The 26,485-nt window shown below is 58.5% G+C and overlaps 3 protein-coding genes across 3 annotated transcripts; 1 reads left to right on the top strand and 2 right to left on the bottom strand.

The window, feature by feature from the left end:
* Positions 1-4,288: 4,288 nt before the first annotated feature.
* On the bottom strand, positions 4,289-6,285 carry EsH8_IX_000815 (major facilitator superfamily domain-containing protein; the record flags this gene model as incomplete). Its single annotated transcript, XM_083267151.1, has 3 exons — positions 4,289-4,535; positions 4,669-5,607; positions 5,678-6,285. The coding sequence occupies 3 exons, from the start codon at positions 6,283-6,285 to the stop codon at positions 4,289-4,291; spliced, it is 1,794 nt and encodes a 597-aa protein (XP_083130716.1).
* Positions 6,286-8,650: 2,365 nt separating this feature from the next.
* EsH8_IX_000814 (sterol O-acyltransferase) lies at positions 8,651-10,533 on the top strand (the record flags this gene model as incomplete). Its single annotated transcript, XM_083267150.1, has 3 exons — positions 8,651-8,823; positions 8,902-10,408; positions 10,507-10,533. The coding sequence occupies 3 exons, from the start codon at positions 8,651-8,653 to the stop codon at positions 10,531-10,533; spliced, it is 1,707 nt and encodes a 568-aa protein (XP_083130715.1).
* Positions 10,534-12,825: 2,292 nt separating this feature from the next.
* On the bottom strand, positions 12,826-14,685 carry EsH8_IX_000813 (J domain-containing protein; the record flags this gene model as incomplete). The annotated part of the gene is made up of 1 exon (XM_083267149.1): positions 12,826-14,685. One exon carries the CDS (start codon positions 14,683-14,685, stop codon positions 12,826-12,828), a length of 1,860 nt encoding a protein of 619 aa, XP_083130714.1.
* Positions 14,686-26,485: the final 11,800 nt, after the last annotated feature.

The following is a 26,485-nucleotide window of genomic DNA, read 5'->3' as shown; positions in this document are numbered from 1 at the left end:
GGCTCCTTTCCCAGTGATAAGAGGACCTCCTAGCAGCATAACCGTAGCTGGGTCCGTGGAGCTGCCCGAAGGGAGGGGTGCAAAGAAGCGTTACATGGCCAATGGTTGTTCAGACGGTCTGGCAGTCCGGGCGTCTGCTAAACGAATGGGGGACCATTCACGACGGCTCCCACTGTTCGGAGCGGGCGCTGGCAGGCAATTTGGCCGAGAGAAACAAGACGAGATTGGGGGAACCCTCAATGTCGGATGGGGGGATTGGCGTTGCTATCGAAGCTGGGGGGGCAAGGCGGTTCGTCCTTTGCTTGATTCTGTGGGCACCAGGGACCGCTCCATCACGCTCGCCCTACTGCGCGTGTGCCTCTCTCCAGCCTCCGAGCCAGGGAAGCCCCCGGGAATTCATCCAATGTACCCATCATGTCGACATTGCAGCCGGCGGACAGCCTGTGAGAAACTGCCTTCGGGTAGGCGAGCAATTCCAATTTCCAGGGTGACCAGGAGGCGGGGAATCAGAAAAATGGTGCCACCACTCCCTCTGGATTAAGAAGGTGAGAAGGCGTCCTGGCCGGCCTAATGGACGCCAACGACCAAGTCCTGACTCAGACCACCAATCATCGTGCCCTGTTCGCATGTATCCTATCAACCAGGCCCTCTCCCCCTTTTCGGAAAGGCCGCGGTGAGAGAGTCGCGAACTGTCGCCAAGTACTCACCTTCTCACGGTCTGCCGCTGGCTCTAAATGTCTCCGGACCTGCACCTCGGGCTGCGTCACTCTTGAGGTTCAAAGGTGCGTCGCTGCCCGCCATCGAGTACGACGAGCGACGGCTTGCTCGCTCGCTCGCTTTCGGTCCTCGTTAGCCAAGGCTTTTAAGCCCGCTTCCTGGGAAGGGAAAAGCTGGGGGAGGTGCCGCGGGCGGAAGACTAACGCCGTAGAAGCATGGTGCATGTTCCAACGGCCTTCCACCAAGCCGTGTTGGTGCCATCCGATAAGCCACTTCATGAGCACGGCCAATGACCACGGCGCTGTCAAAGACATCATCCGAACGACGGCGCTCGAGGCTAACCCGTTAGGTGCCTTGGAAATCGTGATGGCGGATTTGCCGTCCAGCCACTTCTTCCAAATACTATAGCGCACATAAGTAGTAAGCCGCAGCGGGACTGACCAAGAAGCAACCTGGGGGCGATTTTCCGCGGACTTGCCGCAAGACAAAGGGGCATCCATCTCTGGGTCCAAGGACGCCATGATTCAAACTCGATTGTCAGCCATCAATCAAAATTGCCCTTTGCACTGGGCCGTCGCTACCGGGCGAGAGCCGATTTATTTTCGGCCGGTTGCACCACAGGCAATGTCCGTGCGGCGCTGTCAAGGCCGAGGTGTAAAGGATGACCTGTGTACGGCGGGTTTGCCTTCTTTCACATCCAACGAAGAGGGTTTCACGCCTTCAGCCTCTCTGCAAGCCACACCACAGTTGCCAAAAACGGCGGGATAAATGCAACATGTCGACATGCAGCTGAGTGCCTAATGGCTGACAGTCCCCAGTAAGCTGAGCGGGCAGGATGCCGCAATGTCCCAATGTGGTTAAGGGACTGGTGCCGACCAAATTTCTCGAATTTTCGACACCAATATCCGTCCAGGCAAGGAAATCCCTGCAGCGCGTCTCATAAGCACGATAACCGGCAACGGGTTCCTTGTCAACCTAAAATGAAATCGAACTGGAATTGTTCTTGCAGACCGCACTTAACAAACCCTCCGAACTGTAGAAAGGCTGCCTTGGGAGACCGGGGTAATGTTAAGGGCATGGCAACCGGCGGGCATTGCAAACACATCCGGCCGAATCAGGTCCCAACCGGCATTTTGTCCCTCGACATGGATGCCGACAGCAAAGCGACCACACACGCCAACCGGCCCACTAAAGACGAAATACCGTGGTGTAATAGTGTATCCGTAGTAGTCCCAAGGAAGCGGCAACAATGAGGTAAAGTGACGCACCAAGGCGCGAGTCCTGAAGCGAGAAGTCGTGCCAATGTCGTGCTCCAGCAAAGATCGACCAAGGAACCGCCCATGCCTGGGATCCATCATTCAGGGCACGCGAGCCGAGTGGTTCTGGGGGCGCCGGGTCCTCTGATCATCAGAGGGCTTATCCACTTCTCGGATGGAAATGCGTGTTTCCCGAGCGAGCGCGAACCACATGCTCGGCCACAGCAACAAACTATCATGAACGTCGAGCTGTGGTCTGAGTCTGGATTGTCGATGACGTGCCCCTCATCGATTCGAACGCGGACGTCGGGATGCGGGTGTGGCAGCCACAACCCCATTTCAGACATCCACTTATCTTTCCGAGAAGCATCGAATCAGCTCGGGTCACTCTGCGGGCTGAAGAGCGATATCCTTGCTGTGCCATGATATGTCAGAGCGTTGTCAGGAGCGAATCCTTTTCCAAATACCTGGATAGAAGTGGCCCGGTCGATAAGGAGCGACAAAGTTTTCACCTTGTTTCCTTCGGGAAGGTAGAACAAGGTACTTCGGTCAAGTGCCCGTCGTTGCCATAGACCTCTGCTAGCCGAATGAATGGTGGGCACTCCATTCTCACCGAGACTGCCGGCGACGGATGGAGCCAATGGAAGTTTTCTGAAGGTTTCCAGAGCGATGGTTTCTCGCAAAAGCATCAAGATGTTACCGAAGATGGCATCCGAATCATTGTGTAAGACGGAGAAGCCCCAGCGGGATGCTCCATCTGCGAGGCCGTTCCCAGCAGCCAAGGAGATACGAGACGTGAGCGGCACGAAGCCACCCTGGAGGGTTGCTCTCCACAGCGACGAATGGCGCGTCTTGTATGTTGGCATATCCATATTGCCATTGCTTACAGTGAATACGGGCAGATGTCGTTGGGAATGCCGATCCTAGCCTTGCGCCGCGAGCCTGCGCGTGCAATCCGGGGTTCTGGTTCGCTTGTGAGCCTGGGCCTCATCATGATTTGTTGACGTCGGAAATCGATGCATGCTGTTTGTCGGTTCCCAGCACGGAGAAGCCCTGCGACGTTGCTGTGGGGGTCAATCATCAACGCCAGTCATCCTCGACGGCGAAGTATTGAAGTAAGGCCCTCGTAAAGGGAAATCAAGGCCGAAACGGGCGCTGTTGAGTCAAGGCTGACCGACTCGAAGCTCATCTGATGTCGACCGGATTCCCAGGGTCTATCTTATCTACTGTTACTGTTTGCTCTGGCTTTGGTCTCCGCCTACCGCGAGTATCAGCTCATCGAGATTATGACGGAATCATGATTCTGATGAGGGCTTTTCGCACCTCGCGAGAGCCAAATCGCGCGCAAGGCATCTGCACCACCAAGGCCAGCAAGGTAGTTGTGCCGATCATGCCGGTCTGGCGAGAGAGAGGAGGAAGAAGAAGAAGCGCAATGCCCAGGATACAGGGCCGGAATGCCTTTCCTGGCGTATACGTGACGCCCAGAGAGCCCGATGGGGCCTTGTGCGGACGGGACTGTCAGACGTGTGCGCTGCATTGAAGCCCAGTCGAGGTGGCGTGCTGCTGATTACTGGCTGTCCCCATGGTTCGGGAGAGCGAGAAGGCACAGGTCAAGGACCAGGCATTTGTCACTATGGGGGCCCCCGGAGCAGTGCCAAGGACGATGGGCGCGTTTGCGGATGATCAAGGGCGCGAGGTGTGTAGCCCGTACGGGCAATAGACGACGTATTGGTGAGGGGAGAGTGACACACGCCGGGGGCGACGAGGTTGCAGCGGCCTCATCAGTGGCAGCCTTGTCAATTCTGGGGGGACGGAACAATGCGCGGCGCAGGGTGGAGGCTCCAGCACCACCTGACTTGCGATACCAAGGAGGAAGGAGCAGCCATGGCAAGGGGCGACTTCCCTTCCGGCTCGGTCCCTCTGTGCCTCCTGTGCCTCTTGTGCCACTGCTCCGCTGCGCTTCTACTACCTAAGGTAGGTACCTTACCATGTAGAGGGACCACAGATAAACAAAGAGTCACCTCGGAAACCAAAAAGAAACATGTGCAGCTCGTGTCATCATCACGAAGGAGTCCGTGATCGTATCAAAACGGTTGTTGTAGACCCGAAGGACATCGGATCCAGAACGAACGGCATTCCCGAAAGGAAATTTGAAATTAAAAAAGAATTAGAAGAAAACAACAACTCTCTCAAACGAGTGTTGCACTTCCACGTCCGTATCCTTCCCTCCCCCCTTTTGTCCCCTGCCCCCCCGCGTCCCCCCCGCGCGCTCACCAATGTAACACCAAACACAATCGTCGAGTCATCTTCACTGCTCACTTGGAAAAGCCGTCGCGAATGTCCACGAACTTCACGTATCTGTCCTTCGCCCGGCGGCGCGTCCCCTTGCCAAACATGATCATCGGCAAGCTCAGGCCCATGATGACAAAGCTGAGGACGCCGAGGGCAATGAAACAGTTCTCCATCCCGGAGTCGATCCAGTAGCTGGCGACGAAGGTGAAGAGCATGGCAATGGTGTTGTTGATGACGGCGACGCCCACCATGCCCTCGAGGACCATGTCTCTGTAGTCCTGTCAGCAAAAGTCCTCTCACACCCCCTTTTTTGTGATTGCGACAGGTGCGTCAACACCCCATCGGTCGGAGAGACCTCGGGCCCCCCTCGGAAAACAGCAGCAGAAGCAATAAAAAAACTTACGGGAAAGAGTCTGCGAGATAAGCCAGGCTCAAGTCTCCCGCGCAGCCGTAGCCAAACCCGATGAAGCCGAGTCCCACGTACGGCACAGGCCAGTCCCACCCGCGCGCGCTCCCAATGCCGAAGAGCCACATGCCCGTCGGGAACACCAGCGTGCAGAGCGCCATGAGGTACAGCCGGAACTCGGCCTCCATGACGCCCTTGTTGCGCTTGATCATCCACAGCATGAACCTGTCGCTCCCGTACCCGCCGTACAGGCACCCGACCAGACTCCCAATCAACGTCGGCAGGTTCATGTTGCCGACCGCCGCCGGGGAGTAGTTCCACGGCGGGCCGTACCACCAGTCCTCCTGCACCGTCAGGTAGAAGGTCAGGCAGATGTTCTGCAGGCCCCACTGGAGCCCGGCGTACCACACGGCGGGGAAGGTGAAGACGCGCAGCGTGTGCCAGAGGCGGAAGAGATACTGCTTGAAGCCGGTGCCGCGCAGGTTGGGGGCCGGCGTGATGATGCGGATGCGGTCCCAGTACGTCTTGCGGCGGGAGTACGAGAAGTACATGCGGTCGCGGGCAGTCCCGGACACCATGGAGTCCCGCTCGGCCGTCGTCCTCGTCGTCGTCTGCGCGAGTTGACCCTGTTTTCCGGCGGCCTCGTCGGTGGCCTCGGTGTTGTCTTGGCCCTTGGCCGCGGCGTCGTTCTCGATGCTGACCGAGTTCCCTGCCGAGGCATGCTCCAGTGTCTTCTCCGGGACCGGGACCGGGACGGGGTGCGCGGCGTCGGCGATGTAGCGGTCACCGTTGCTGGTGAAGTAGCGGTCGCGGTTGAACTCGGTCTCCTCGAGGCCGAAGAAGATGACGATGAGGCTGCCGCCGCAGATGAGGGCGCCCACGTAGCCAATCCATCGCCAGCCGAGGCCGCTAGACACATATGCGCCGATGAGGGGCCTGTATGCGTTCTCAGTACCTAAAGAAACGTCGGATAGAAAAAAGGGGGTCTCGGGGGGGCCCAACTCACCCTAGATATGTTCCAATGGCGGTCGCAAAGGTGTAGATGCCGAGGACACTACCCGTCTGGTGCTCGAACCAGATGTCGAGGAGGGAAAGCTGCACAGTGGCCTCGCCGACCGACTCCGCGGCGCCGACGAAGAGCTGGGACCACACAACGCCGGCGACGTTTTGGATGCGCGAGTACCAGATGAGGCCGCCGATGTTGACAATCATGGAAATCAGGTAGCCCAGCCGTCGGCCGTACAGATGGACGAGCGGCGAGCTCAGCAGGGTCCAGTAGCCGATGGCGATGAAGAGGACGCCGGCGCCGGTGTTGAAGGCGTCGTAGCTGATGCCGTACTCCTCGTTGACGCCGTCGGCGCCGGAGCCGGCGTTGTTCGAGGTCGCGGCCGTCAGGCCCACAATGTACAGCACCAGGACCGAGTGCCATATCTTGCGCGTCAGCGACCATGTCAGCGGGTCATTGGGCGACTCGGTGGGCTGGGGCACGAGGACGATGTCGCCGTGCTTCAGGAGCGAGGCGTCGCCCGGCAGGTTGTTGCCATTCTCGTCGTAGAGACGTCGCGTGCCCGGAATGACTTCGGGTTCCTCGAATCCGTCCTGTGGAGCGGCCATCGGCGCGGAAAATAAAAACTGCTGCTTATCGCGAAGCTAAGAGTTGCTGGCCGAACCGTGATGCGCGCGGTCGCTTTCTCTGGTCAAATTTTTTATAGGATTTTCAGAACTTTTTTTTACTTGTTCCAAGTCGACGCCTCCAGCGTCGCTATTGCTAGCAGGGAAGCATTCCGTCACTGGGCAGGTTTGAGATGAAGAGAGAGAGGGCACTGAGAGAGAGGCGCAAGAGGGGGGAAAAAAGGGACTGATCAAACAGATAAATCTCTTATCTCTCTCTCTCTCTGGGAAAGGCTGGAGTGCAAGCTTTGACTGATGAGATGGGGCGGCCCGACGGGACGTCATAACCCTGGGAGCCAATTAAAATTTATGCCCAAGGACCATCGAGATCGTTTAGCGTGAAGAATCGACTGTTTTTTGCGCGGCGATAAGGCGCAGCCCTGTTACCGTCCCATCTCCGACAAGCCTTGGCACTATTTTCATCAGAATCTTCAGCGCCGTTGTGGATGCCCCAGCGGACTTGTCCCTTTCCACGCCTCGGTAGACTGTAAAGCGAACCCCAGACAGAGAGACGGACATACAGACGGACGGACAAACTCGTGGCGGCACGGAACGTCCAAGACGCCTCGTGTCTTGTTCCCCAGTGTCTGTGTTTTATCCTTAGCAAAGCGGGTGCTGTGTTGGGACGACGAGGAAGAGCGGCCGGAGTCCCTTAGTCACGCCGCCTCCGTCTTGGTTTGCACAGGACATGGCAAAAGTCTCAGATGCGTTGGTCTTTTCATGGCTCTCGAGCTTCTCGAGTCTTGTAAAGTCTTGGTCGGGCTTGGAGGAGAGGCCAATGACAAACAAGTATGCTATGCTGCAGAGCAGGGCACGTTGCAGCCACCAAAGGGTCGCAGAGCGGTGGTATTGAACTCTGCCAAGCTTGACATGATACCATGAGACTTCTCATCCGAGCTCAAATTGTCAAATTGTAGAGGCCAACTAGGCAGATTGGAAAGGGAGGGAAATATACAGACTGACACCGAGATGATGGCAAGCTTGTACCACAGGGCTCGGGAGTGGCTCAGATTGCATGCTGACAGCCACCTTAGCTCTGCACACCGACACTGATCGGCGACGGCCTCCCTTCGTCCAGCCCAGTGAGGACAGGGCAACACAGCAGGCACCGACATGAGATGATGACTTTTTTGGAGAATCCCAACGGAACGCCACGCGGCGATGCTTCTCGGCGCTGCAATGCGTATGGCCGGTCGTGCAGGTCCAAGCCTTGTAGGGCCTTTCCTATGACGGTGTGCAGGCGCAGGCAGCGGCATCGGGAGGGAGAGGATGGGGAACATCTCCAGATTCCATCGGGTGTTGAGAGGTTGAAGTTCGCATTGGAGTCGGACCGTGGCACATCTCGGGCGTATACCAGCCCGCCCCAACGCCGTTTGCATGCATTCCCGTACCTTAATTAACGAGGTGACGTTAGCAGCTGTCAGGGCAGCCACGGAGCCGAAGAGGAACGGCGGCGGCGGAGGGAGGCTGCCCCTGGTCAGAGGTGCCGGCGAGCTCCCCTCCTACCCGGGCTTCTGGAACACGCACGATGCTGCTGTGTGGCTGCCATTGGCCAGCCCCCGACGCAGCCCCATTCCTCGGCCTGGGCCTGGCGAGAGCTGCCGTCACGTGGAGGTGACGTAATCCCGTGGCGGCGTGGCTCGAGCATGGTGTTCGGGGACAGCGTTGACTCCGTGTCGAAGCTACGTACGGAGGAACTATGCAAGGTGTGTGCGGGCGCAGATTGGCAGTGAGGTGAGGTGGCGGCCACAGTGCGTGTGCTGCCGGCCTGCCTCGGTGCGGTGCGACCTGACCCCAACTCAAAAACCCTCCCAACAACGGCCTTGCAGAAGCAGAAGTGGAGGAGGGGGCCATCTCGAGCTCCTTGCTTCATATTCATAACGCGCGCCAGATCCGCACCCATACGCACCACCCCCCCAAATACGCGGACTCTACCCGAGAAATGGCGACCCCTGGATCGCGACCCTGAATACGCCCCCTTTACGGATACTCTGGACCTTTCTTAAACGAACTGCTTGCCCACTTCACTGCCTTTTGACCCGGATGCGATCCCGTTGACCACCCGTCGCCGTCGCCGTCGCCGCTTGCGTCTGCAACCCATTCCCCGTGTCGACACGACGCCCGCCGTCATCGCCTCACCGAACCACGCCACCCACCCCGAGCATACACCCGAAGCACCTCCAGCACCGGCCGGAGAACACTCGCAGCGTCGGACATTTGCGTTGAGCCAGCCCGCCCGAGGGCCCATATCGCGCATCCCCCATCAATAGCGTAGCCGTAGCCGAACCGACGAGAACTCGCCAGCATCATGGCTTCCACATCGTCTGCCCCCAACGGCGGGACCCACGACCATGTCCTGCGACCGCGCCCGAGGAAACCGCAGCACTCGCAGCTGACGAGGACGATGAGCAACACGTCCATGGGCGAGATGAACGGCATGACGCCTCTGTCGGAGACCGGCCAGACAAGCGGCAACACCAGGTATGCAGCTTCCTCCCCTCCGTCCCCGGAACGGAAGCTCGCCAAACAGCTATGCTAACTTGGAGGACGCCGTCGCAGTGGCCGCTCAACGCCCGTCCCCCACGATGCGCTCCCCTCCGTCAAGAGCATGTCCTCGGCGAGGAAGCAGGCCCGCGCCGAACAGCGCCGTCGCATCTTCCCCACCATCGAGTTCGCGAGCCGCGTGTCCCATTTCGACCCCAACTCCGACTACCGCGACTTCCACGGCTTCTTCAACCTCTTCTGGATCGGCCTCGCCATCATGGCCATCACCTCGGTGCTGCGCAACATCAAGGACACGGGCTACCCCATGCGGGTGCAGATCTGGACCCTGTTCACCATCAAGATCTGGCACCTGGCCATCGCCGACTTCCTCATGGTGGCGAGCACGCTGGTGTCTCTGCCCCTCCACCGCGCCTGGCGCGCCGCCCCCGCCAACGGCGCCTTCACGTGGAAGCACGGCGGCATGGCCGTCCAGAGCATATACCAGGTCGCCTGGCTCGCCTTCTGGATCGCCATCCCCTTCCTGCTCGACTGGACCTGGACGGCCCAGGTCTTCCTGCTCCTGCACACCATGGTGCTGCTCATGAAGACGCACAGCTGGGCCTTCTACAACGGCCACCTGAGCGAGACGGAGAAGCGGCTGCGCGCCCTCGACAACCCCTCGACCGCGTCCAAGGACCCCGTCTACCTGTACCCCACGCCCGACAACCCCATGGGGACCGTGAGCAGCCCGAAGCACCGCGACCCCAAGGCCAAGCCCGACTCGGCGAGCGCGTCCGAGGAGGAGTCCACCTCGGACGAGATCGACCAGCTCCGCGAGGACCTGGCCCAGGAGCTCACCTCGCCCATGGGCAACATCGCGTACCCCCGCAACCTGACGTGGGCCAACTACTTCGACTACCTCCTCTGCCCCACGCTGTGCTACGAGCTCGAGTACCCCCGGACGGCCCGCATCGACTGGCAGAACCTCATCTCCAAGATCGTCGCCGTCTTCGGCTGCATCTCGCTGCTGACCGTCATCTCCGAGGAGTTCATCCTGCCCATCCTCACCGACGCCTCGGTCCGCCTCAACGCCGTGCCCGGGCCGCCCGTCTCCGAGGCCCTGCTCATCCTCGCCGAGAGCATCTCCTGGCTGCTCTTCCCCTTCATGCTGACCTTCCTTCTCGTCTTCCTCGTCATCTTCGAGTACGCCCTCGGCGCCTTTGCCGAGATCACCCACTTCGCCGACCGCCACTTCTACTCGGACTGGTGGAACTCGACCGACTGGATGGAGTTCTCGCGCGAGTGGAACATACCCGTCTACAGCTTCCTGCGCCGCCACGTCTACAGCGCCAGCCGCCCCTACATCGGCCGCCTGCCGGCCACCGTCATCACGTTCCTCGTCTCCGCCATGGGCCACGAGATCGTCATGGCCTGCATCACCAAGAAGCTGCGGGGCTACGGCTTCATCTGCCAGATGCTGCAGCTGCCCATAGTGGTGCTGCAGCGCACAAAGTGGGTTCGCGGTAAGAAGACGCTGAACAACGTGTGCTTTTGGTGTTCCATGGTCATGGGACTCAGCCTGGTACGTCTTTTATTTTATTTTACCATCATTATCTAATCCTATATTTCCCGGTGGTCGTCGTCAGCTGCAGCTAACATTATTCTTTTTTTTTTCCCCAGATTTGCGCTCTCTACGTCTTGGTCTAGAGTTCTTTAGCATAAGCATTTGCAAGGCAGCATCCGCATCATTTCGGTGGGGGTTTTTTCAAATCATCTCGCGTCATGCCGACGCAACAGCATCCGCATCATTGGAGGTCCCCCCCTACTTTCCTCCCTCGGCTGTGCCTGAAGCCATCTCCGGTGAGATGGGGGAGCTGGGAGGGAGTCCGGAAAGGGGGGCCCTTTTGTGTACTTTTACCAAACCATTCTGTATCATTACTACATCATACACGGGGCGGCGGCGTCCCCCACGACACAATCATTTTTTCTCGTTTTGCTCTTTTCGTTTTGTTTCTGGCGTTTCTAGATAGGTCTTATACCCCATTATTTCACACGCCTTGTTTGGCAACACAGTCGCACGGCATCAGTGATGACATGTCTCTTGCGCGTGAGTTTGGCAGAAGTGAGTGTGTATGTCTGTATGAGTGTATATGTGTATATGTGTATGAGTGTATGTGTATGAGTAAGTGTGAGAGTGTGAGAATACCTGCCACGGGGGATGAACAAAAAAAAGGGGGGACGGGCGAATAACTTCCCCCTTTCCATAATTGACAAGCAATGGCGAGGCAGGCAGGCAAGTCAGGGAGGGCCTCGGGTCCCGCCACATCTCCCATAATTGAACCAAGCCCGCACCGTAAAGTCAGGGTTGGGGAGGGGGGGACGTCGTCAGGATCAGATGCCAACCCAGAGCCGCTCCTCCTCGTGTCCCTTTCGGACGAAAGGCGACAGAACCTCCCGCGGCTTTCCCAGAAGCCCGGTCTAGCATCATCGTCATCCCCTTCGTCGTCTCGACAACCCATCCCCCCCCCTTCTTCCCTACCGGCGTTCTTCAACAGCCGCAACACGATCGGATGGACCAAGAAAATCAAGAGTTTTGCCCTCCTTGGAGAATGAAGCGTGAGATGAGAGAGATGGAAAGACAACGTACCATGAAGCCCGCACACGGAAAGACGCCAAGACTACAGACGCGCCCGACACTTGACCTCGCCGCGCTCGTTCAAGTCTAGCAAAAGACATCCTAGTCCCCCATCTCGTCAAGCATCACAAGAGAAGGAAGGATTCGTTTGTTTGGGCCAAAGCAACGGGGCGAAAAAATAACATCCTAGAGTGCATGGCGACTAGGGGAAAGGGGCGAGAGGGAGGGAGGGGTTGCTCCCTTCCATCAGCCAAGGCCCGAGGGCGAGCGAGGTTTGCTTGTCAGGTTTCGTGTCCATTAGACAAATCTAGCTAACAAAAAAAGTCGTTAAAAAAAAAAGCGTAAAAAAGTCGTAAATGGATTAACCCGCGGTCGGGCATCCATGACATTTATTCGCCTCGTAACTCAACGAGGCCACCACTCCTCCCGTCTGGCTTCCCGTTTGGACCCGGTATAACTCCTCCTCTTCCCCTTTTTTCTCGCTTTTCCTTTCCCAATATGCGTTCTTTGGCTCGCAACTTCGCCGGCACGGAGGGGGAGAGAACAGTTATTTGAAGAAAAAAAAAAGAGCGTGGTATCTCCTCCGCTAAACTCCTGTAGCGAACGACAAAAAGATTTGACGAAGAAGCGTAAAATATAAGTCTTTAGGCTCGTTAGAGATATATGTAAAAACCAGTAAAATGTGAAAGTATTTGTCGCCATCCCAATGCATGCATGTATGTGTATCGTCAGACTCCAGCGTACAACAACTTCTGTGAGAAATCCAGGACGTCCCTGTCCCCGTCGCATGGGCGGCGTCGACGGTTGCCTGGTCTGGATTGGGGCTCGGCCTGGCCAGGTGAGGCGGGTCCGGTACCGGTCGGCTCGGTGAGAGGGAGGCCTCGCCATGAGACGCATGACCCAACTCGAGAAGCTTTCCTATGACCCCGCCAACAGCCTTTCCGTAGCCGGCCCCTCCAGGCAACCGCTGCCCGCCCAGCGCGTCTCGCTCCATAAATGCCAATCAATAGCCGTCTCGTGCGACTTCAGTCCCTCGTATGCCCTCCCCACCTAGCGCCTATGGGCTCTTCAACCCCAGCCCCCCAAAGATTGATATCAAATAAGACAGATCGGTACTCGTTACTGCAAGGTATTTTTGCGTCTTTCATGTCGTCCCCTCATATCAGCACGAAACCAGAGAGAAGAAAAACCAGAGATGAGACAATGGAAAATGACAAGAATATAGAAAAAGGACCCCCGGCCGAGCTGGCCACGACGTGAGGGGGCGCGTCGACGCATTCCAGCAGAACGACGCGTTTCTCGTCGCGGAGACGGCGGTGTAAAGAGCAGAGGGCGGAGGCATTCGAGATGCCGAGCCACCGCTGCTAAGCATAAGCGGAAGCGTACTCGTCCCGGGGGTAGCGCGGGACGTTGCTGTACTGCACGTCGTCGTATCTCGCGGTCTTGACCTTGGAGAAGTACGGGTTGCCACTGGTACTCGTGTAGCTCGTCTCCCGAGATGGCCCGGGAGGCCTGACGTCGTAGTAGGTGGCTTTGCTGTGCTTCCTCGGAGGAGGGGACTCGTCGCGATACATGGAGGGGTATGAAGCCTCGACGGGGACCGCCCGGCCGCTGTTGACTGTGTATTGAGTCCGCCGACCGTATCCGGGGGCCATGGGCTCCGGAGAGTGGGTCTTTTGGCGCTGACTCCTGCGGTAGCGACGGTCGTCTTCCGATTCGGACTCCTCGTTGTATACCTGCGGGTCCAACCTCGAACGGTGGCGACCCCGCAGGTCGGCGTCGGCAGGTACGTGGTGGAACGTCTGCGCCCTGACGGGCCCAGGGGGTGGGCGGTTGTATCCGTCGTTGAAGGTGGCCGACCTGCCCAGGTGCTTGGGCGGCGACGTGGATGGCGATGACTGCATCGACGCGAACTGGGGCATGTGGCGGCTCGAGGGCGAAGCGTCAAGGACGATGGGCGACGGTGGCACTGACGGCGCCTCCTTGGTGGGAGACGACTTCTTGTGGCTCGACTTATCCCGCGTCTTGGTCTCGGATGAGCGCCTCGACTTCGACCTGCGGCCGACGTCCTCCTCCGACGTGGGTATGGGTGGAGGGGGAGGCGGGAAGGGTGCCGCGGCCGGGGGTGTCGGGGCCGCGATGGGAGGCTGGTACCGGACCTCGTGGAAGGTCTGCGAGCGGCCGAGCCCTGGATGGACCGCCTTGCGGGATTGATCCATGTATGTGGCGGCGTACATCATCGACTCGGTCATCTTGGCCTTCGGGTCGGCCAGGGGTAAGGGCATCGCTGGTGGCTCCTCTCGAGGGACCGAGTCTCGCGGGATTGAGCGGGCGCGCCTGTCCTTGTCCTTCTCCTTCTCCTTGGTACTGCTGGACTTCTTCTTTTCGGATTTGGCGACGTACGTCACCTCGTCGTCAAAGGGCTCGATGTGAGCAACCTTGTGCCTGGACAGCTTCTCCTCGGCCTCGCGCTTGCGCATCTTCTCCCGCTCCTTCTCGACCTTCTCCAGGCGTTTCCGCTCGGCTCTCCGGAACTCCTTCTCCTCCTGCGCCTTTTCTTGAGCCCGCTTCGCCGCCTTCTCGGCGGCCTTTTCTTGGGCCCGCTTCTCGGCGAGGCGTTCCCGTTCTCTGTCGAGAGCACGGCGCTCCGCGGCACGCATGGCGGCTTCCTCGTCCTCTTTCCTACGTCTGCGGTCTCGTTCCCGTTCCCGTTCCCGGTCTCTGTCGTCCTCTTGGCGGGACGGCTTCTCGTAGCTGGCGGCCCGTCGAGCGCGGGGCTCCTCGAAGATGGGACTTGACCTGTGGATCTCCTCGTCCCACGACCGGGAGGGGTATTGGGAGTACATCTTGGTGCCGGGCGACGGTCGGTACGTCGTCTTGAAGGTGTCGGAGCGGGGCTCGGCGGTGCGCACTTCGTAGGCCCTCGCGGAGGGGGCGCGGGGCGCCGAGGTGTTGGCCGACATGCCCTTGGCCATCTCCTTGCGGAGCTCGGCCAGCTTGACATTGTCGTCGTACTTGGCCCGGTCGTTGTCGTTGCTCAGCAGCTCGTACGCCTGCTGGACCTTCTGGAACTCGTCCTGCTTGACGGCCTTGAGGGTCGGGTCCTGGACCTTGTCGGGGTGGCACTTGAGGACCAGCTTCCGGTGGGCGGAGCGGATCTCGGGGAGCTGGGCATCCTTGGAGACGCCCAGTATCTTGTACGGATCGGGCGGTAATGAGGACATGTTGAGCGAGGTGTGTGTTGGTTTGGTGGTGTTTTGGGGGCTGGTGAATCCAGTTCGACGACGGTCAGGGGGAAGTGACCGATCAAACAAAGGCCGATGCGACAGTAATAAGAATGCAAGACGAGGCTCGCAGGGCGGTTCGGTTCGGTGTCTGGTCGAACGGCGAGGCTATTGTTGCATTGGGGCGGTGATGTCTAGGCAGTCGAGGCTGGGGCTGGGCTGTCGGTGGTTGCGTTGCGTTGCGGCCGTTGGGGTTTGCAGGCCGTTGCGGTGGAATTGGGGGCGGCGACGTCCAGGGGATGAAGGATGGGAATCCGGTGGTTGCGCAGGAATTGGAGGGATGGAATGTGGAGGGAGTGGATGTTTAAGGGAAGTATCGGCAGTAGAAAGAGTAGTAGGGCAAAGTAGTATGTATGTAGGCTGAAGTGAAGTCGCGCAAAGAGGATGATGTACCGTCGGGGTGAGGCAAAAGTAGGGGTAAAGTAAGGTAAGGGTATTGTAATTGTACGTGGTGAACCGTGAGAGAGCGAGGGAGGGAGGGAGGCGAAAGGCAGAGAAGAGGCAAGAGATGCAGATGTATGTATGTATGCAGCTGCAGATGGCAAAAGAGGAAGAAGGAAACGGGCGTGGTGGTATAGGATAGGATAGGGCGATGATCGTGGGCCGTGTCTCCTCTCTCTTCCTCTCTCTGTGAGCGTCCCCTCGAGGTGCAGGTGGAGTTGTTCGTGGGTTGATGCTCGCAAGCTGCGTTGGACGGGCAGCTCAAACAAGCGATGAGCGACTGCGTGAGGGAGAGGGAGAGGGGATCTGAAAACGGGGACCGGAGTGGCTTTGACGAGTAAATGCTGTCGATTAATGAAGCGAGCGAGTGACTTTGGCTGCTGCGAGTGACTTGCGAGGTGTGTGGGATTGTGGATTGTGGATTGATGGATAGATCAGGTCGTTTCCGTCCTGTCAGTGAGCCGGGTCAAGCGTAAGTAGTGGAGCAGAGAGGCGTGGAGCGTGGAGCCTTTTGGGGGGGGAGGAGGGCGCAGGGGGGGGCGTGTGGTGTGCGTGCCGGTGTCCAGGACGTGGGTGGGCGAGCGAGCGAGCGAGTGGCTGTTGCTTGTCGCGGGACGTGGGACGTGGGACGTGGGTTGGTCCTGGTCGTGGTCGTGGATAAACGGTCAGTCAGGTCAGTCAGTCTCTTGGGTCGGATCGGGGCTGGCCTGGCCTGGCTGGGTTTGGTACGTGTCAATGGAGCCAAATCGTGAATCGTGTACGCAGACTGGCCGGTCCTCTGTCCGAGTGCACTACGACACCACGGATAAAAGTAGGTGAGCGAGCCTGGTGCGGGTTGGACTGGTCCTTCTGCCAGCCTTTACTTTTGCTTGACGGACCAAGTACTCGAGGTGCGCCTGGATACACTGGACCGATGAGGTCACGGGCTTTTCGGGGAAAGGAGGGGAGGGAGAGAGGTCTATGGCTGGGCCTGGGCCTGGGCCGCTGCTGGTTGGACGGAGAGCAGGGTCTGCAGCGGAGTGACGGCCAGTCAGGAAACGGCTGACAGAGCGTCAGAGACTAGTGCACACCGTCCAAACGGGAGGGTGGGTCGCCTCTCGGTTTTGCTCGTCCGTTTCAACCCAGCGAAACGGACGCGAAAAGGTACGAGGTACTTGGCTCCCGTCGTAGGTACCCTCCGTTCAGATCCTCACACTAGGTAGGTAGCTGGTGCAGTGAATGTAGACTGCGTAGTGTACACACTCGGCACCCGCGGTACGTACCGAGCCAGCAGGGTTCCTCTTCTTCGTCTTGTTCCTCCGCTGTATCTGGATGCCAATCGCCAATCCCTACGGCGGGTGGATAGGTCCCTGAAAGTGAGAGCCGACAAGTCAGTCAGTCACCCCACCGGAAGAGCTGGCAACGACTGGTTGGCAGTATCCAAAACTTTCAGCCTTTGGTCCCCCTTTGGAGAGCCTGGGGGCGTGTTTGTGGTGGTGGTGCTGTTGCGTTGCTGCTGATGCTGGCGGTACTGGTGGTACTGGTGGTGCCGGTGTTGGGTCGTCGTCCACCGCTGGGTGCTGCGCGTGCGACAGCTATCACGGACGGTGAACGGGAAAGAAACCACGGGGCTTGTAGCCAGGTGAGACGGTTGTGGCCTTGGCTGGTGATGACTCTGTTGGTTGGAAGGGGATCCCACGTCTTGTCCTCCCAGGGGAGGGGAGGGGGGCTGGAGGGGCTGGAGGGGCTGATGAGCGTGATGTGCCAGCGGGTACGAATAGGGTTGTCGTGGATGGGTGGCCTTTTCTGGTCGCGAGCCTGTCGGTGCGACGATTCTGCGCTAGTTTCCGTAGTGTAGTCGTTGTCGAACCCCAGACATGATCTGGTTTTTTTTTTCTTCTTGTTTCCACAGATGGCAGCCCGAGTCTGAGCATGTTCGACCTCCTATTATTATCCTAAGAGTCACTTCGGGGCCGCCAGGCAGGGCACCGGAGCACCCGTGGCGTCACCGCTGTCGTCGCCCTCGTCCAAAAGTCCAAAGGTCCAAAAGTCCGTCCCGCTCGACTGGGCCCTTCTCTCTGCTTCCACGGCCTCGGACATGCCCTGCTCGATTCTGTCCGACCCCGTCGCCCACGGCCCAAACGGGCAGACCACAGCTGGGTACGCTGTGGCTTGCTGCAGCTGTGGCAGGCGGCCGGGCGGATTAGACAGCGAATGACTGAACACCCCCCCGGTATAGCTGAGGTAAGATGCGCAACGCCTGACGTATGCGAGGGAGACCCCTGAGGCCCGGGTTTTTCGTCCCCTCTCACTGACAAACGCGCTCCTCCCCCCCCCCCGCGGCGTTGTCGGGGAGATCCTCTGCCCGGCAGGCCTGGAATGGGTTCAGCGAGCAACGCTTCAGGCGATGAGCGACAGGGACAGCACATGGGCTCCCGCCGTAGACCGCCCACAGCGGCCGCGCATACGGTGAAGCAGACGACGACGACCCGCGGGGAGGGGGGCTTAGGGAGGGGGGATGGAACCAACCCAGGTGCAATGTCATCCATGTACTTCGCCCTGCCCTTTGCGGTATGGACGGTACAAACTCTACCTAGTCCGCCAAGTGCCGTATCTTGCCAGGGTATTCTCCACGCTCCAGGCACTTTCGACAAGGAGGCGGGCTAGAATACACCACACATTACACTAGAGAGTTGGAACGAAGACGACGACAAAAAGTTGCCGACGACGACTTCCATGCTGCGCCTCGGCCTGAGGAGCTGAAGCATGGGGCGAAGATGACGATGGATGAATCAACTTGAATCATCCTTCACGTCGCCCTCGGGCACAACGAGGATCCCGCGATGGGAGCGGACTCAGAGGGGCGAAAAGGGGGGCCGGGTTTCGTGATCGCCTTTCCCGTCCGTCATCTCGTCTCTGGTTCCATGGAAGCCGAGTTTCAAGGCTGTTGTGTATCGTCTGTACCCGCGAGAAGCTGCGAATCCCCGGTCCGATGGGAACGGGAGCACTACGGATACGCTTGTTCGCCTCGCCAGTTGTCGCGAATTGGCACCAACAGCGGCAAAAAGAGCGACCAGACGAGCAACGGCAGTGGAGGAATGTGGCCGAGGGCAATTGGCGGCGGGTGGTGGCTTGTACGTAAAGTCGTGGATACTTCGCCTCGTGCGGGGGAAGGGGGCGACAGTCCACGTACCAGGTACAAGGGTACCTTGGGCAGGACCGTCCACAAAGTATCCGTTCCCCTTCCGTCGCCGTTTTTTTTATTTTTTTGGCTCTCCTGTTCGTCCTTTGTCTTCAGTGGCAACAGGGCAATCCACGATCCCGCTAGCTAGCACGGCGGGTGGCACCTGTTGACCGTTCAGTTTCCAGCGGCCCCAAGCTCCAAGCTCCAAGCAGCCAACTTGGCTTCTCAACGCTCTCCGTTTCCCGAGGATAGCGCAGCTTACTACTCGATTAGGGAGGGATGGGAGCTTAGCACATGGGACGCTAGGCCGTCAATCTGTCCGAGTCTAACAAGATAGTCTAACAAGACCTTGGTTGATGGTGTAATCCATCGCCCACGAACAGGTACACCGTAGTCTATCTTTCTTCTTCTTCTTTCCTTCTCGGGCCAAGGCGACGATCAGGTCGGAGGACATCGGAATGGGAGGGTGGTTGAATCAGCCATTGTCTGACCTATTTTGTCTGTCATGCTCCTGTCACCCTTCGCCGTCCCCGATGGGTGCTGAATGGGAGCCCCTCGGCCGTATTTGGCAGCACGGAAACATGATTTCAAACGCATCCATCAGCCGTTGCTGAGGTAATGCCCAGGCCTGGCAGGGCTCTCTCGCATCGGACATGATGGCACCGCCCATTCCGCTCGATGCCACGCAGCTGCCCCCTCCGGGGGGCCATCTGGCGGTGTACGAACAGCTCTGTTTGACGACCGTTTGCGATTAAAAAGCGGGTACGCGCGGTCAGCGAAGCGGCCGTCCTCCGGCGCCGTGCCCTCGAGGTCGTCCGTTAGCTCCCTCCTTCGTTGCTTCCTTTCGTAAGCACCCAAACTCCGACTTCCAACTTCCAACTTCCCAGGCTCTCTAGTCGCTCCAGTTCCGCACAGGTACGACGGTACATCGACTGCTTAGGTAAGGAGCGTCGGGAGATGTCCATGCGCTACGAGGGACTTCCCGGTTCGGCAAGCGTGATAGAGTGACTAAGTCTGCACCACACATGGGCCAGCTGTCCGACCTGTCACCGTCTGGCCAGGCCCTACGTCGAACCGTCCACCCGCTAGCTGGCCCAACCTCGCGCCAACCCAAACCGTTTCCCATGGATTCTGTCATGGCACTCGCTCAATTCGATGCCCAACCTCCGTCGCTTCTCTCCACGAGCACGCATCGACGAAGAATCTGCGTGCTGGAGCCCAATGACGATGACGACCAGTATCGCAGATGACCATCGATCGGGGGGTGGTGTTTGTGGCCTGCTCTGGCTCTGAAATGATATCAGACCTGCTGTTGGACAGCCAAAGAGACGCCGCCAGCAAAGTCATGGGTGCGCCGTGCCCGGGTCGATATGCCATACGAGGCTAGCCGCCTTCAACACCTGTGCCCATCGACTATTATTTGCCCTCTCCCGCCGGGAACGCGCAAAGATGGATGGGCACAGCATGGCCCGCGCTCGACACATGGCCGTGGTCACCCTGTGCCAGGGGGGCTAGCCAACGACCACAGTTCCACTGGCCACTCCTCCCGTACTGCCTTAGCTGCAGGGCCGAGGAGGAGCCAGAGACAGAGCAAACTTGGCCGGGCCATCGTCTGTCTCTGCTCCCTCCCATCAAACTCGGGACAACGTCATTTTCAAAAAGTCTGGGAGATGGCGACTGGGCCGGGCGTCAGTCCGTCGTAGCCCTACGAAAGAATCCCCATGTCTTGGGCCGTCTGCACACCCTTTCGGTCGGTACGTCGGTCTTGTCTCGTCGGTTTTTGCCTCGGACAGAGTCCTTTCACGGGCTTTCGTCGAACATGGCTCGATAGCGTATAGTTTTTCGCGGGTGCATCCACTATCGCCGAAGAAAGAAAAAAATGCATCGCCTCTGCCCTGCATCTCGCGGCGGCGGCGACGGTGGCAGCTCGCAAGCACACGACTTACTCGCCGCATCCCGATACCCTCCTGCCAGTGGCCAATGGAGGCCGCCGACATTTTGACGCCGACTGTGGTGCTGTGGAGTCTGGCTCTCGCTGGGAATTCGTCCGCTCCCATCCCCGGGCGAATCTGCAAGGGCTCCGAATTCGCCCTTTAGCTCCCCTCCTGTGGTGCCATCCAATGTCCAGGACAGCCGGTAGCAGAGGCAGAGAGGCCTGGCGGGCCTTCAAGGTCGCAGTCGACCAGTAACGGGGGCATCACGGCAAAGTGCGTGCATGACACCATCCACAGTCCCCTAGAAGGGCCTGCTGCATCCTCCATCACACAATATCACAGACCGTCCGGCTTTCAGGACCACTAGGCTCTCAAAACATGTGTCTTCGCGTCCCATCGATCTCCGCCGCGCCCTCGCATCCCACTCTCTCTTACTCGTGATGGGATCGTCGTCACCACACGAGGTCCCGTGCCAGCAACCACCAGGGGGAGATCGGAAGCAGGTACAAACTCTCAGCATCACAGCCTCCAACTCGGAGGCGGAGGCGCGCTTACGGGAGGTGTGGGTGGGAGGGCACTAACATGTGCAACATGAAGATGAAATAAAATAAAAACAGGCACGCACTCCGCCGTGCCCTCCACGTGAATTGTCTCTTCCACTTGCTTCTCTGCAGTGTCTAGAGGGTTTGTGTAGAGGTGGTTCGCATCGCCCTGCTATTGGGCCTTGACAGGCTAGGAGGACGAAAAGGTCGAGACCGCCTCCCGCGCCAACAAATCAGACGAAACATGGCACATCGTCTCGGCCAGTCAGATCAGAGGCTTAGCTGCAACTATTTAGCTCGCGGCGAGTAGGGGCCAGTCGGCGGAGAGGATTTCGTTGAGAAGATGCCGCATTGAGAGATACAGTGCTCGAATCGTTCTGTCCAAAACGTCCTGGCCTGAGGGCATTGCGCTCTTGATCATCAGGCAAGCAGACCAGGCTTCCCTCTGGACGCGTCTCTCTGGGGAATCCCGCAAGGCACAAGAAACTCTGGTGACTTTCTCTCTACCCCTCAGCAACATCGACGACGCTCCAAGACGCCGTTTCTTACTGGCGCTTGGCGGTCGGCCGATGGTTGAAGGGGTTTCACGTTTTAGCGGTCAGCGCCGTCTGGGCCAATGGTTCGAGGGAGAGAGCGCGGCCGATTCGTCTCGTCTCGATGGTGCCGTCCTGTCTCGTGCACCAGCGGGCCCCTGGTTCCGTCTTCTCCACCGCGGATGATCACCTGGCTGGTGCCGCAATCTTGTGGATATCCGGCCAAGTTGGAACATCTGCTGGTAACGAACGGTATTGCCTTGCGAGACCACAGAAATGCCATGCGCGCCCCAGTCATCTCCAGCGTCTTTACCCAAAACCTCTCTCGGCTGTCGGTCGATCACAAACGTCTCGTCCATTCTTGGTATGTGTTGCAGCAGCCCGATGGGATTGGCTGCGGGGGGGCCAGCGATCGTCCGTCTGAGATGCAGCCGGCCGCTCACCTTCCACAGTCCGCCTCTGTCTGGCTCAATGTGAGCAGTAAGGCAGGCGATGGGTGAGTCGAGTGAGACTGAGAAGTGAGCAACCAACGGCCACAAACCACGGGCAATGCATATGTGTGTGTGTGTGTGTATGTTTGTGTGCGTGAGAGCTGGGCCACGGCTCGAGCAGAGATCATCCCGCCCGCTTCGCCGTCTGCCGCGAAACTCGCCAGGGAAACCCCTCCTGCGCTCCCGTGGAAATCTTCAGGAGACGAAAACCGCTCAACTATTCGGCCGCAGCATCCAGGACTTTTTGCAGCAAAACGCTGCTACGCGGGAAGGGATGTCTGCCAGTTCAGGGTACCTGGCCCCGATAGCCTATCAACGATGAGATTCGCGAAGAGACTTGCCGGTCAGTTGGGGGTTGTTAGTGTAAAAATCTCCGGTTTTATTTTTATTTTATCTTTATTTCGTCTTGTTACTGTTGTCTTATGCACCTCAAAGCGGGTACCGCGCCAACAGAGTCAACTCAGAGATAGTATCTCTGCCAGTGGAAGCCGCCGTTTGTCACCGTCAAGTCATGGCATGGTATGCCATCCGATCTTTTTTTTTTTTGTTTTTTTTTTGTTGATTTTGCACCGAATCCAGGAACTACCTATGCAGGAGCACGAGTTTTACCAGTCACTCGGTGGATAAGGCTGGTGCATCTTTGGAGCAGAGCTGGCGATTGTCCAAGGAAGTTGCTTCCAGGGGAGAGGCATTTTCTTCAACAATAACCCGCGGGCGTCGACGGGCTCAATTGCTAGCCTCCTAGCACGCCCGAGCTTGCGATGTTTAGGCCATGCTAGAGCTCTGCTGTCGCCGGGACATGGCTGCCTCCTGTGGCGGTGAAGTCTTCCTTACAACCTTGGCCGGTCAGCTCCCACGTCGAGCTTCCATCCATGGCGGTTGCGGGTGAGCTGTTCAGCTGAGGAACATTCTCGTCGTCGCCTCGTGCTGATGCTGCTGGCTGGAAACCAAATTCCCCTCTCCTCCCCACGAGGGTCTTCTCGCGGGCATCGAATCTGCAATGTGGAATCGCGATGCGCGATGCGCAACGCCGCCCACTCTCGCCCAGCTGACTTGTCAAAGTATTCAAGAAACGAAAGCTGGGGGAATCGGTTTCTCGGACTGCCTTGGAAGGAATCTCTTCCCCCCCACCAAACAAATCGAACCCCGCGATTTCGATCCATCACATCACGCATCATCCCACTGCGCGCACAGCCGCCGCCGCAAATGGGCTCTGGGCTCAACATTCCCGCCCTTTGCCCCCCTCTTCCGATGACCACCCCTCCATTTTTATTCCCAGAGTCTCTCTGTATGGAAGAGTCTCCACCTATGCGCTCATTGGATGCTCCCCCAAGCGCTCAGCTGCATGTCCTCACCCCCTTCTTCAGCTATGCAAGACCACTCCCGCAGTCGAGCCCCGAGTCCTCCAATCCCAATAGTGACTGCGACTTTGACAACCGTTGATTTTCAGCGCTCTGTTTCCCTTTCCTGCGCTGTATTACCTCGCCTGCATGCCAGACCGGGGGGGTTTCGCATGTGCAGGTTGGTGCGTCGTGCCCAGTGGCCGACGAGGACGGCGGCGGGGGAAAGGTCGTCGTCCTCCACCCTCTCCCAGAAACAGAGAACCGGCCATAAAAGGTTCGAAAGGGGGGCCGCGGCCCTCCCATCGACAGGCGCTGATTGCAGCATCTCGGACCAACCGGCTGGCCCCCGCGCGCACGCGCGCATGTACGGCCGACAGGATAGAGGATGCATATCCGAGAGGGTTTTTTATGTGTCGCACCCGTTACAAGTGTACGCCGCCGATCACCTCTTTTTTTTTTACCTTGGGGGAGGGGGGGATTTGAGCTTATCCTATCCCAGTCACACATCCCCCCCCCCCCCCTTCTCTCTTTTGGAAAGAGCCTTGCAGGAGGACAGAAGTGGGAGGCAAAAGAAGGTAAGACACATTGCCTGGAGAATTCCGGGCACGCGATGTTCTCTTGGGGGCAAGAGGCAATTATTGGCCCCGGGGGCGGGATGGACATGCGGATGGACATGCGATATCAGGCAAGCCGGAGCCGTGGGAGAGGATGACCTGGCTGTTTGGCTGGCGGCCAGGCAGGCGGGGCATAGAAGCTATCTATCCTACCAGCCTACATGCTTTCGTTTCCTTGGGTTGTCACAGTTGATAGCCTCTACTCGGGGGCCCCCCTGCCATTGCACGAGGCCGCGGGGGGTCGAACAGACCCGCGTTCGACCCCTCGGACAGCCCGGCCCGGCCTTCTAAGCACATACAACGTAGCCATGTAAGACGGAGACAATACACGAGCGGGCGGGAGCGAGGAGTGAGGAGGAGGAAGAGGAGGAAAGGGGTCCCGGCCGCAGAGTACAGGATCGATATGCAGGCCCCGGGCGCAGGCGGCCCAGGCACCCCCTCCTCTTTCCCTCTACGGCATTACCCCCCCGGCCGGTCAGGCACCCAGACAGTTGGCTCGCGGGCAATGGGATTGCCGATTGGCGACGAGGGGGAAAAGGCGGACGACGACGGGATTGGACGAAGGAGGGGGAAGCTGCGGGATGGGAGCCACGGGGGGGATTGGACGAGAGCCTGGACGGCGGTAGCACAAATGGTGCTGAGTTCAACGGGGGGAAAAGGGTGCCATGGAAAGATGCGGTTGTCGACGAAGGGGGTGGTGGGGGGACAGGAGAGATTGGTGGCCGGCTCTTGTCAAAGTTTTTCTTGTCTTTCTGATATTCTCTTCAATTTCATTTGCGTCACCTCTGATATTCAACAAAAATACCCCTTCTCCGGGTGGCCGCCATTACGTGTAATGGCGGCAGCTCGGATTAGAGTGGGAGAGTGCTTACCCTTCCCCCCCACCCTCCATCTCTCCTCAGCCCTTTTGGGTCTTGTTTGTCGTTGCGGGAGAGGCTGCAGAGGGTATATCTCACATCAGCCAAGGCAAGACAAGAAAGCAGGGGGATAGTGTTTCTCTAGAGGTGTGGCGGAGAGAGAGAGAAGGGGGACGGACGGACGGGGCATGGATGGACGGATTGGATGGAACGGATGGGATGGAATGTTTGGAGTATCAGCAGGGCCTTGGGGTGGCATGCCTTCTCACATCAGCGGAACTTTGAAATAGAGAGATTTGAGACATTTTGGGGTTCGTATCGTGCGAGTGACGTCCGAGACAGATGAGATGTTTTGAATTTCCATTTTTTTATATTTCTGTTCTGTTCTTTTATTTTATTTTTTGTTATTGCCAAGGGCTCGGTGTATGCTGCAACAAGTCGACCACGCCGAGGCTGAGATGATGGGAAGGCTTTGGGTGAGGTGTTGTTGTTCTTGTTGTTGCTGTTGCTGTTGATGATGTTGTTACAGTTGGGCTTGGAAAAGAAGCCCGATATCAAAAAAACTCCAATCCCAATCCACACCCCCTTCTCGTTCGAGGCACCAGAATCGTTCATGAAGTGTTCCCCCTCCCTCTCCCCCTTTGCGATTGTCGCTCTCGAGGTTGATTCCAAGCGCCCGCCCGTTCGCCAGCCCGCCGCGTTGGGTATGTATTTGGAGCAAAGTGCAAAAGCGCAAAAGTGCAAAAGACAAGACATGGCAATGCAGGCAGGCAGGCAGGCACCGACATCAGGCAGACAGCCGCGCCCAACCCAACCCACCACCCTCGTGAGAGCTCCTGCGCAAAACAACACCAGCCTCGTCGCGGATGCCTCGACGCCGTCTCAACCTCTCCCCCTCCCCCCCTTTTCCCCATCTTGTGAATTGAGACATTCGGGCCCATGGCCATGCGGCGTCGCGGGGCCCCCTGCCTGAGAAGGGAGGACACTGGGGGGGAGGTTCGCAGGAAGTGCAGATGCAAGTCATTGACCGCAGCGAACGGCACACCTGGCCCCCCGCCTCCTTGAGCCCGTTGGTAAAACGCCTCCCCCGTTTGAAAAGTGCACTTCTGCTCGCGCCCTCGTTCGTTTCGTGGCTTGTCCTTTCTTTTCTCTCCCCAAAGCATGGGTTTCGTCGCTCAATTGGCCACTGAGGAAAAGTGCAAGAATAGGCACCGACGCCCCCTTTCCCCCCTCAGTCGAAGCCTCTTGTAAGAGAGATTCCAACGGCTGCCTCTTGATACGGTTGCGTTTACGGTCTCTTCGTTTCGGTTCTGCGCGTCGTCTCCTCGAGAATTGAGCGGGAGAAGGGGGAAAGCGGGGGTAGGCATATGCGTCCCCGCGGCGCATGCTGTTGCGTCGTCACCGCGAATACCCACCAGCCGCAACCGGGCGAGGCAGAGAGGCTGTGCAGCAGGCGGACCGGCGGGAAGAATTGAGCAGGAAAAGGGTCATGCTTTTGCCCAGGTCGATAACATCGTCATCGTCTCAGGGGAACTGTGCTCGAAAAGGCAGGTACCAACCTAGTGTTGAGATACGAACGAGAGGGGGGGGGGCCTTTCACCGAAATGTGAAGCATCGTCCCAGGCACGGCCCGGATTTCGGTAACATAGAAATATCATTCCTTTTTCCAGGAACGGATTGTAGGTCCCCCCCTTCACCGGCAAGGCTGAATGTTTTCCGATATGTGGCCCCTTTTTTCAAAGCCACCCAAGACGGCGGCTGCGCCCATGGGGGAGGAGGCCGACCTCTCAGTCAACCTCGCTCGGCGTACGCGAGCTCGGGG

This window comes from Colletotrichum jinshuiense, chromosome 9 (assembly GCF_051148585.1).
Source record: "Colletotrichum jinshuiense chromosome 9, complete sequence".
Taxonomy (NCBI): Eukaryota; Fungi; Ascomycota; class Sordariomycetes; order Glomerellales; family Glomerellaceae; genus Colletotrichum; species Colletotrichum jinshuiense.
This window is presented reverse-complemented; position numbering and strand designations above follow the sequence as displayed.